We start from the raw sequence: 12,835 nt of genomic DNA on the forward strand, positions 1-12,835 counted from the left end.
ATTTAAAACAGCTGCCTCATAATCTCAAACCATAAGACAAATGTGGATATATCAGGCCAAAATAGGGCATTTTTAATACATAAATCGTCCATGTTTCTGTTATACGTTTAATCGTCATGATTTTGCACTTTTGCTCCGTCTTACTCCGCGTTTAGATGTCCAACATTTATTTGTAGTTTTGGCTAACAATATTTTATTATTAACTTTGACTTAGGTGTATTGATTGCCATGCGTATAATCATATGTTTTAGGATATGACATCTGAAGAAGAGAGCAGATACCAGTCTTGAAACTCCTAGTTATCTAAATCTTTAATATCCTTTATTTTAACTATGCAAGTAATACTTTAGGAAACTATTCATACATAATTTGGAATTAATGTCTTTTGCCTGTGTTAAAAATTAACAATGAAAAATTGTTTTATTCAGAAGTAGAGTATTTATAATTAGATATGTAACAACTGTGATATGTTTGTGATGGACTTTGGATGAGTATCAGTCTTGGTGTAAGTTGTGAGTGTGGTGTGAACGCAATAATGTATAAGGAACAATTGTAGCCCTTTACTTTATAAGGACTGTCCTTGCATGGAGGAAAACTACACACTCGCTGCTTGCATGAGGGTTGAAAATCATTTAAAACTCTTAAGTCCATTATCAATGGCATATTCAAGTTTTAAACTGTTTTAATTCTGCATAATTATTTATTCTCTTATTTTAAATGTTTTATTTTAAAGGAAATAATTAGTCATTTTACGATGAAAAAGGAATTTATTTAAAGGAATGTACAGAATTATTTGAAAATCAGTGTTGAAAAAATTTCAAAATAGTTGTTTTTTGCTGAAGAGAATTATATGTGTTTTTTGTATTTATCTGTTTATAGATATGTTTTAAGTACATTTTCTGTATAGGGATCTTATTGTCCTTAGGTATTCCTAGGATTAGGTACTATTACTGCGGTGAGTACAATGAGCATGACACTTGCTTCAAACTCGAGAATGTTTACATTTTCAATGTCAAATTTTCCAATCTTCAATGCTTTGTTGAAATTGTCTTTTCGGTTATATGTGTCTATCCGCTTTGTCCAGCAGTCCGAAATTCAGGCTTTTTAATGTTTCAATGTACCTTTTCATGCTCCAGCACTCGAAAACATTTTTCTTGAGATATGTTTTTGCTGTTCTTCACTATGATATTGTTTGTTTTCTCAGAAATAGTTTTCAAACTTTATTGTTTCTTTGCACGTGGCCATTGTTGGTTCGCTTGTTTTAAAATAACTTGGTGTTTTAATAAATACTTTGTTTTTTAGTAATCAACAGGTTTCTTTTATTGACTTATTTTAGTTTTTTGTTGTGCTTGTTAAATGTTTGTTCTTTGATAATTATAAATAGAAATTTGTTATAGAGTATTGAAATTATAAATGTATGCAGTGGAAACAAAAAGTCTAACTAGAGTGTAAAATATCTAAAACAATTGGTGCAGGCGGTGTTCCGATAGCCAATTTTTCAGAAGAGTATTCCTGAAAAATAACTTTTCTAAAGAGATAGTTTTTATTGAAGGGATGGGTTCTGTGGGACACAAATAAAACAAGTAAAAAACTTTTTAAACACACACTAGAATACAGTATTACCTAATTTTTTTAATTTAGTGATAAATTTGATTGAAAAATTTAAAAATTAATCTAAAAAATGGTTGAATATGTTTGTTTGCTTAAGCTTTGAACTCTTTTTTTTGCCACAAGTTTTGTAGGTGCTTCAAAACGGGAGCTAAGCTTGATCCATTTTTTCCTTACTTTATTTTTTTATAATTTCAGGTTTGTCAGACAGTCTAAGAACAACATGTGTACGTTTCGTTGACATTGCTAGACATGATACAGCACAACAAACAAAAGTATGGACAGTTCAAACAACACTGTAGATGTTAGCGATGCAAAGTGAGATTAAGTGTACAAGTGGGCGTGGATCAGTGAAACAACCGGACAGCTGTGTCATATGTTTCGCTCGGGCACTTGTGTTTTTAATATACTGTCTGACCGCTTGTGTAATGTCATCGTGCCAGGACTCATGAATGCTTTTAACTGACTTTTCGATTGACTGAGTTTTGGATAATGGATATTCCACTATACATTATACCTGATGGGTACAATATTCAAATTTAATGACAGTTGGTGATTAAAACAGTTAAATCCAGTTTATTTTATCTGGGAATTGATACAAACGAAGAATTTGTAACATTAGTGTTTGTTATATCTCTTGTTCAATAAGGCAAAGTATGTTGTATACTTTATTTTTGGTACTTAACTCAATGTCATCAATTAATAAAATTTCATCATTATTTATTGTCTTAACGCATTCACGACGACGTGTACCCCATCAGGTACGCATGATCTTTCACAACTGCTGTTGTGTACCCGATCGGGTACACCGTGGACTTTCGTAAACGTGTTGTGCGCCTGGTGGGGTTCACATAGCTATGAATTTCCTTATTGGGTTTTTATTGTTTGCCTATTTTGGCGGTTTGTTAAATTTGATCACGTGCTTAAATAAATACTTCAAACTATCATACACCTCATGGAGCGCATAATTGCTTAGTTTCGAAGGTAAATTAATTTTTTATTTACACCTTGGGGAACTCGGAGAAACATTGTAAAACATATTGGAATAATATTTTTGTGCAAAAATGCGAAGCCTAAATTTGTTGTTGTTGTTATACTTAGACGTTTAACGTACAAAAACGGTTATGGATTTTTGCTATTACTATTGAAAAATTTGACAGCAAATAAGAGAATTCAGAAATAAGCTATCGTCGTGAACGTGTTATAATAGTATACTTATGTCTGTTTGTTTTCAAGTCAATTTAAAGTTAGCTAAATCTAGTATTATTATAGTAATAGCATCATTGGCTTGGTGGAGTAAATATAATAAATATCTAAGTAACACCAGTTTTATAGTAACATCAAAATTATACAATCTTTACAATATATAATTACTTTTATTTTAGCTTTCATGATATTTTAGGGGAGTAGTATAAACTATAGCAGGGGCCACGAAAGAGTGCAGTTGGTACAACACGTTAATTGCCGCCTTGCACGGCTCGCTGTGGCCAACACAGATTGTTGTCACAATTCTATGTTTGGAGTTTGTTTTTGTCTTTGTTGTCCCAGTGTTTTACTGTACAAACCTCAAACATACGCAGTTAATTAGTTAGCTCAGTCCTCATTGGCTACTCCAAGGTCATGTGCCAAATAGGCTCCTCCCTCAACTGCACTCTTTGGTGGTCCCTACTATAGTTGACACATTTGCATGCTCACATGTCTAGTTTACCTCGTACGTTGTACGTTGTTCGGAATTTGGTTTCGGAAAATATAAAACAGTATCTGGCAGAGCCAAGCTATTTCGTTACTATTCAAATTTAATTGTATACCTCCATTCTTTTCCCCAATAAATGAATGCATTGGACAATTTCAAATTGATGTAATATTCCACAGAATTGGTTAACTGCATGAGACTTGGAATGCATGTTATTCTAGATGTGTTCCTAGAGAAAAATATTGAATAAGTCCTGAGATTTCCTACATTTTGGGAACATTACAACTTTAACGAGTGTAATTGATTCAAGCACCTCAATCGTAAAGAGAACAGGAGGGGAATAGTATATTGAATACATTTCCAATTTGTTACTTATTGAATACATTTCCAATTTGTTACTCATGATGGAATCCTATTATTTTATTGTAAAACTAGTACGTGAAATTATATGTATGTACATTAAAATGTATTGGACTTACAATGAACATTCTTTTTATATGAAGAAGTTATATTGAAAAGTATATGTAAAAAATGATAATGAAAGAAATGTGTATAACATAAAATTTTGTAATGTACATAAAGTATAGTTTTAAATAAATATTAAAAATGTTTGATTATTGTGCTTTTTAACTTTTATTTTACAAACTCCTAAAGAGGTTACTAATAGTTATAAAACTGACAGGAAAGGAAATGTTTTATTAGGTTGTTATAAATAAGGAAGTTAAAATGTTGCCTTGTTCCTTGTTGGCAATGAAGTCAGTGGTGACTTTTACACTGCTATTCCCCTACTCACATTGTCAGCAGTGTAAAGGTCACCACTGACCTCCTTTGCACTGATGGCTTTGTTTACAAAGCAGTGTGCACAAACCTCCTTGCCCTTGATTATTCTGCTGACAAGGTTAGCAATGTAAAAGTCACAAGTGTTGAAGAATCCTTCCCGAGTTTTTAACTGTTTTATTCTTAACTCAAGATTAAGATTTTCACTCTGTAGGTTATTTGAACATTTGTATATTCCCTCAAAAAAAACTTACTCCATAAAACTAGAATATGAATAGTTTCAAATTCTGTAACTTAGCTTCAAGGTTTTGTGCGTCCAGTCTACAGGTAGGATTTACACTGAGGTTCATAGGTAGCATTCTCAACGATTATTTTATTTTCTTATAACTTTACCAAAGCCAAGACAGCATTTGCTCTTGCTGACAAGGACCTACCACTGGAGTTCGAGTTTTTACTAAACACTGTTTCAAAATACTCCACCTGTGAGTTGACACAGAAAAGTAGTTGTTCAAAACACATTAGTACTAGAGTTGCTGTGGAGCACTCTAAGATAAAATAACCAACAAGATTGAATGACTGTGCAGCACGGTGTGTATTTGGCTAGTTGGATTGCTGCTTTATTCTGGTCTGAAGACCTGAGTAAGGCCTCGACATATTAAAAGTGTTGTCGAAGCTTTGACCCCCTTTTTTCAAGAAGCTTATAAATTTGCTCTTAGTCCTATAAGGTAGTGTAGACCTTAGTGCTGGTTCCAGAGTGACAGGATATTCTGGATGGATAAGGTTAGATAGTAGGGACCACCTCCTATCGAGATCCATGAGGAAGAATTAGGGCACTAATCTCAAAGTCATGTCCCTCCAGAAGAAGGGGAGGCCAGCTCTGAACCAGCCTCTCCAGTCAAAGCAGACAGGGGGTGGCACACCCTTGTTGAGGCTAACAAGAACCTCTGATAGTTAGGGAACGAACCCCACCAAACTCCAACAGTCATCTCCCGCAGTAGACTAGATCTATCGATCTACTCTTGCACCCCAGAATCTCGACATTTGTGGTTAGTGATGTGCTTCTCTTGGACATCCATAAGGTTGCCCAGATTTAAGTGACACATCAGTTTTTGCTGTGCCCAGTGGTAGGTTCAACTGGAAAGTATTAACCAGCCAGAAGCTTTGACCCCTACACTTCTTGACATCTATATCAAAACTTTCAAGACATCCGACTATAGCCGTTTCCATGCCTGCAGCTGTGTGTGATATCCCAGGTAGGAGTTTAATAAGCTCCTCTTCCGGCTTATGTTCTGTCTTGGATACATATCGCAAAGTAATAGCTAATTGGTCAGAGTACGAACAATCTGGAGCTGAATCCACAATTAGGAAGAAGTATCTCGCTTCTTTGACTTCTTTAACTATGGATTTTAGCACACAGTTTCCCATAATTCCAATAAACTCATTGCATGTTTGAGAAGACAGGCATGAAGTGTGCACATGACCTTTGTAACCATACTTTCCTATGTGCTGGGCTACTCACTAATCAACTCTAGGCACCCAAGATACAACTCATTTGAGGTGGATCCAAACATTTCGTTATCTCCTTGAAATGGTAGTCCTCTAACAACTAAAAATCTAACTACAGAAACTATTCTTGATAGTACACTTCACCAATAAATTAAACTTCACACATTTTAAACTGCTATTGTAGAACAAAAAGGAGTGACAGTATCCTCTCACTAGCACGGCTGGATAGCCACTGAACGGAGAAATGCTGTGACATCAAAATGGGTGCGATAGTCCCGACCCTAGCGGCTGCAGAGTGGAACGTAAACTACTTTCTGGATAGCCTTCTTATTTGTTGGTATGTACCAAGCAAGTCTTCTTGTGTGAGGTCCAAAGACGTCGAGGTCAAAGGGATTGTCAAGTCACAAGCATTCTCAGTGAAGGGAGTTAAACAATTCGCAGTCGCAGTGAAAAAATCACCAATTTTTGGCAATTTCTTCAATAACTTTAGTTCATCACTTTGCTTTTTAGCATAATTTTTCCTGTTTTCTGTTCCACTTAACTTTTTAGTCATGATTACAAACCACTAAATCATATAAACATTCACATGGTTAAACTATTGTAACAGAATATTATGACACAAGAAAGTGTCAATGACAAGCAACAGGCTGGCAGGCAGTGCTGCCAACTTAACCCTCGAGCTGGCAGTTGAAATTTCCTCAAGTGGCAGGCCATTTTGAGGTGTTTTGCAGTAGTATTGTTTTTTATTTTTTTTTTTTTTTAATATAATTTGATTATAAACCTATATGTACTACTATATATCACTGTTTTCACAAGAAAATTTACTTTTTATTTATGGAAATAAAAACCCAAAAATATAAGAAATTTATCACTTTTTTGTACTAAATTTGTTTTCAAAAAATAAAAAAGGTATGTAAAAGTGGTGGGGGTGCACCTATAAAAGACATATTGTGTGAAAAAAAATATTTCCAAAATACCCAAAATGTTGAAAATTTTTTATAGTTTTAGAAAATGTATAGTTTACTACACTTTTTTTAATTAAAACAATTATAAAATACTCTAATCTGAAGATAGTACAATACGGCTAAATTCGTTGCTATGGATACGACTGTGTTACAAAAATTCATCAAAACCTTAATTATTACTCGAAAAATTCATAAAATACATTAAAAGTAAGCCTATAAAAATAAATAAAGAAGCTTTATATCATGATCGTTGCATATGAAAATGATCCTAAAGCTAACTAAAACTATCACAACATTGCACATAGCCTAGAACACAAAATCTCACTAATATATTTTTCACATATATTTCTTCATAACATCACAAAATAAACTGATAAAACACAATCTACGAGAATTTATACGCATAAATAAACACACTTATTACATAAAAACACTTATTTCATGTAATAAACTTACGTTTTAGATGGACAAGAATAACGCGACCGGGTAACAATACAACAACAATGGCCGACTGTTTACAAACAACTCTCGTTTTCAATATGTCATACTTAAATCATGGCATACAAAACAAAACAAAATACATCGATCAAATCAGCAACTATTTCTGATTCCAGTGGTATATGAATTATTGCAGTTTAGTTCGTGTATTGATTATAACAGATGTCAAACGGGCACGTATCAAATCGACTGATTTTCAGGCGACTGCCACTACAGAAACATTAATATCGACTGATAATCAGGCGACTGCCAGTTGTAGAGTTAAACTCTAACCACAAGAATTTCCCTCGTCAAAAGTTAAATTTCCTGTTGCACCTCGTATGCACTAAAACCAATTTTTGCCTTAAGTTTTTTGCTCCGCCGCTGCCCCTGAAAATGTACTGCCCTGGGCACATGTCCAGTTAGTCTGTTGGTAAATCTCGGTGTGCAGGCACTTGGTAACTAGGAGACATAAAAGAAACAAATTAAGAGATATCTTTGTTTAAAGTTTATTATTCACAATAAAAAGAATATATAATATTACGTTCCGAGGATTAGGATCTATTATTTTCTTCAAATGCAAAATTTGACATCTAAAGAGAAAAGATTCCAGTCTATAATACATAGTATTCCATTCTCAACATTAATTGTGGCATGTGTCTGAAAACATTTTATCGTGAAAACAAATTATCCATTGTGAATAATAAACTTTAAACTAAAGTATTCTGCACATATGTATTTACAGTATAATGGTTCGAGTTTCAAATTTTACAACAAGGTATTTACCATGTGTCATGAGGTAGGTATTTTGTAGTAGCTCTGATGGTACTTTTCTCTTTAACTAAAATTTCATTAGTTTTTCTAAAGTTGCCTCATAAACTAAGTCTACACCAAACAGGAACTGAAAATATCACTCAAAGTAACACCCAAATTGTAATATGCATAAGTCCGTACTCACGGCAGGAAGAAATGTAGTTTACTGTTGTAAATTAAGCCTTTGCCAGTTCCGGGATTAAGAATTTAGTGTCATATGCATACATCATTGTGGTAACTTGAACTGTATTGTGTACTTCATTTATATAAATTAAGAATAACAGTGAACCAAGCACAAAGCCCTGAGGACCACTAGATTCGACAATATATTCTTGTGACATTGATCCATTTATAAATACATTTTTTTTAATTTTTAAGGAGATTATGAAACTCTCAACTATGGAACTAATCAAATGCTTTACTCTGATCTCATAACATACTCTTTATTTTCAAAAATTTTAACCTGAGTAAAAGTTATCTGCAGGTTTATGTATCTTTGAAGATGGTTACTTTGATCAGAGACTACAATTTCAAACAGTTTTGATAAAACTTGTACAATGGAGATTGGGTGGTAATTACATGGATATTTCTCCTTTTTTTAAATAGAAACTTGGGACTCCACACTAAGCGGAAAGTGAAATGGAGCTGAATTCAACATTGACACTTTTTGTATGTTTTGCTTCCTCAATGGATTGCCTATACTCCTTTTTTAATGTAGGAAAGTTATTTTTTTAATATTTTAGTATTTGTATATATAGACAGTGAGTGTAACAATAGTATTTTGCTTCCATTTCAACTACTTGGCTTGTGTACAACACTCATTTTTACAAGACATAGTTTTCCTTATTTTGTGTTTTAATTGTAAATTTGTTTAATATTTCAAAATATGTTTCAAATGCCTCCTCATCACTGTTTAAAGGCATTATTTTTTGTCCAATCATATGCTTCTAGTTTAATTGATAAAGGTTCTAAAGCTGTCTTTGGAAGTGTCAAACGAATAATAAAAATCTTACTTTGGACCAATCACTTTCTGAAATTGGTTGGAATTTCAATATAATAGCATTGATAGTCCGAGAATGAAAACAGTAAAATATTATTTTGAGGATTTTCCTCGAAAGGTTAAGAAAATATTTATTTGTTGTTGTGGTTTTTATTTTATTAAAATTGTCATTCAAACTGCCACCAAATACAACTATATAATCAGGTAATTGTAATGTAAATTCCTAAAATCTGCCGCAAATACCAAGAAACACATCTACATCACCAGATGTAGGATGACAAAATGAAACAACGATAATTTTGACACTGTCAATAAAAACAGCTGATACTTTAAAGTGCATCTCAGAAAAAGATTATAGTAAAAGACATCATTGCAAGCCTGGGCATTTGGCTTTTCATTAATAATGCAAAATGATCTCAATTAATAATTTTAATACTAGTGTTATCACAAGAAACTAATCTTCTACACTCCCTCCAGTTTAAGTTTAAAATATCTCAGACCTAAGTGCATTAAACGACATTTTATTTGCCACAACCCAGGCTTGCAATGTGACGTTTCGCACTATAACATCATATACTTGGATAGCGTAGATACTCTTTACTGAGTGCCATGTATAGAGAGCCCTCTGATGTATTCTAATCTAGAATATAAACTAGCAGAATGATTGTTGCATGAAGATGAAAAGATAATTCCATCTTTGTTTAGCCAATGTTCATGGATGCATATAGCAAATTCGTTTTTAAAATCAACTAGAATGCTTCTAAAAGTGTTATTTTTTCTATTGCAGGATTTTGGATTTTGCAGGAATTTGAGGATCAGAATCACAGAAAATGACCATCTGGTTATCATAGACCAAGTTTCTTTCTCTGCTGATTTCCTTCTTCTTTAAAAAAAATAGCTATTTCGTGTGGCTTATGTACAATTCCAAATCATTTGTGGTTTGCATGGAATATAAAATTTTGTGGGAGACTAAGTTCAGATGACATTCAAATGCAGGATAAGTTTGGAAGTGTCAGGAGAAGGGAAACCAGGAAAAGGACGACAAGCAACATCGGAGATGTTTAGCACTGGACTCATACTTCTTCTGTACATTTTTTTGGTGTAGTCATGTCCTGTCTAATATCACATCACGACAGGTAGTCAATGTTTTTTCCTGAAGATCAGCCAACTCATCACTAAGGCTTGTAACAATAGATGTGTCACAGATTGGTGTGTCATCAACTCTCCTAGAGGTCAGATTAGATGATGAATTGGATGATTTTGAACTGAGAATGGATTAATCTTTTTGAAATTAGGTAGTTTTAAAGGATTCTATTGACAATAGAATATTGTCGTTGTCAATACAGACTGAAGGTGTGCTTGTCAGAGAGTCACCTCCAGCATATGCCTCTTGGTGATCAATATAGGTTGTTGGAAATAAGTTGCTATACTTCTTACCTAAGTAATATTTCTCTCCTTGTTCAGATGAACCCCATCAGTAGATAAGTAGCGTTCTGGAAGGCAAACACTGATGTCAATGACATGGGCATTTCAAATCAATTATTTTGGGCTTGGCTGTATCTGCCACATGTAAATAAAAAGTAGTTTGACAGGTCTTCTGATCATATGTTACTTTTGTTATTTCAATGCATATGTGAAAGAAAGCCAGTACAAAATAATTGAATTATAAAAGTAAGGGTACTGTGGTGTAGTGGTAGTACACTCACCCAGCAAGTGAGAGGCCCGGGTTCAAGTTCTGGCGGAGCAAGTACTTTTTGTGATTCAATGTTTATTGAAATTATACATATATATACATGTTTATGTTTACTTAGCCATTGCGTAATGTTTAGTAATATCAGCCATCAGCTCACTATTATCCAGAATTAGATCGTTCCAAGAATTGTTATGTCATGCCTAAGGTTACTTTTGAGGATGGCAGCCAAAGTTCTGCTGTGTCTGTAAACAATTAAAGAAATAGGGGGTCTCTGCACCCCAATCTGTGTTAATGTACTGATGTGTTTGTTGTCATAACTGAGGTACTGAGGCTCAATGAAAACATAGAGTATGAGATGCCCATTTGACTCAATGGTCTAGAATCCTAACAAAACACTTGTGATTGATATTTATTAATACTGACTTGTTTCTTGTCACAGCAAACTACTCAAACTCTTGGTGGCTGGGGCGCATTGAAGAGACAGATCATACTGACTTGTGCTTCTTGTCACAGCAAATGATCCAAATGCTTGGCGACTGGGGCGCATTGAAGAGACAGATCATACTGACTTGTGCTTCTTGTCACAGCAAATGATCCAAACGCTTGGCGACTGGGGCGCATTGAGGAGACAGATCATACTGACTTGTGCTTCTTGTCACAGCAAATGACCCAAACGCTTGGCGACTGGGGCACATTGAAGAGACAGATCATACTGACTTGTGCTTCTTGTCACAGCAATTGATCCAAATGCTTGGCGACTGGGGCGCATTGAAGAGACAGATCATACTGACTTGTGCTTCTTGTCACAGCAAATGACCTAAACGCTTGGCGACTGGGGCACATTGAAGAGACAGATCATACTGACTTGTGCTTCTTGTCACAGCAAATGATCCAAACACTTTGCGACTGGGGCGCATTGAAGAGACAGATCATACTGACTTGTTCTTCTTGTCACAGCAAATGATCCAAACGCTTGGCGACTGGGGCACATTGAAGAGACAGATCATACTGACTTGTGCCTCTTGTCACAGCAAATGATCCAAACGCTTGGCAACTGGGGCGCATTAAAGAGACAGATCATACTGACTTGTGCTTCTTGTCACAGAAAATGATCCAAACGCTTGGCGACTGGGTGCGCATTGAAGAGACAGATCATACTGACTTGTGCTTCTTGTCACAGCAAATGATCCAAATGCTTGGTGACTGGTGTGCATTGACGAGACAGACCACGAGACACCTGTTTGACTCTATAGTCTGGAACCCTAAAGGAACTCTTTCTAAATTATATTTCTTTATTGATACTGACTTGTGTTTCTTGTCACAGCAAACGACCCAAACGCTTGGCGACTGGGGCGCATTGAAGAGACAGACCACGAGACGCCCGTTTGACTCAATAGTCTGGGACCCTCTCGGAACCCCTGTCTGAACAATGTTTCTAAATTTTGAATAGATCTCTGTATTTATGTGAAAACCGTGTAAATTATACTCAAAGATGATATTTTTACTTTATTTCAATTTGTGATATAAACGTACTTAAGTTAATATATTTATGTATCAGATGTTTTTCATGTGTTGGTTTACAAGGTGTATATGTTGTACCTGTACGGTGTATTATTCTGATGTGCAATTTTCTTTCTATTGATTGTTGAACAATCTGTAAAACCTGATGAGAATTAGTTCTTAGTAAGAAACATGACATGTTGTATAATAGCATGACAGTTGGAATTCTCTGTTGTACAGACGGATGTCTACAGGTAATTAAAACTACTAGCTTCTAAATATAAGTGGTTCTTAACTAGCATGGTTAAAAAATTAATTTTCATTCTTCATATTACTGTAATATTATAATTTGTAGTAATCCATTAACAACTTTAAAGTGTAACAATAGTTGTATTAGTTAATGTTAGTTTTGGTTGATTTATAAAATGTTACAACATTTAAAACTGCTTATTATACGGAACTTTTGATACATGTAGCATTATAAAAAATTTACAAAATTTTATAAGTTACGTTGGGTTTGTGATTTTTGATATGGTGTTTTGTGTAAAGTAAAAGGAAATAATGGTTTCATTTTTCACCTATTCTAGAGTTTAATGGTTCCTACGTCCCATTTAGCAATGTGATTTTATAAATAACTCTCTTAATACGTTTTTAAAATGCACACAGAGAGTATTACAGTTTCAGACATAATAGTGACGGAGGAATGCAAAAATGGCAGTTGACTTTTGATATGTTAAAAATGAATTGTAACAAATAATAAGTTTTCAATGTGGTAAAACATTTATTGAGATCAATGTAACAAA

General features: G+C 34.2%; 1 protein-coding gene across 11 annotated transcripts in view; it reads left to right on the forward strand.

The window, feature by feature from the left end:
- Nucleotides 1–12,609, forward strand: part of LOC124360855 (popeye domain-containing protein 3-like) — a 166,717-nt gene extending 154,108 nt beyond the window's left edge. For all 11 annotated transcript variants that reach the window (XR_006922283.1, XM_046814815.1, XM_046814817.1 and 8 more), the window contains one exon: nt 11,857–12,609. Coding sequence is in view for 2 of the 11 variants with exons in the window: in XM_046814815.1 (XP_046670771.1) it covers nt 11,857–11,921 (65 nt within the window). In the remaining 9 variants the exon portion in view is untranslated. The remainder of the gene's footprint in view (nt 1–11,856) is intronic.
- Nucleotides 12,610–12,835: the final 226 nt, after the last annotated feature.

This window comes from Homalodisca vitripennis, chromosome 4 (assembly GCF_021130785.1).
Source record: "Homalodisca vitripennis isolate AUS2020 chromosome 4, UT_GWSS_2.1, whole genome shotgun sequence".
Lineage (NCBI taxonomy): Eukaryota > Metazoa > Arthropoda > Insecta > Hemiptera > Cicadellidae > Homalodisca > Homalodisca vitripennis.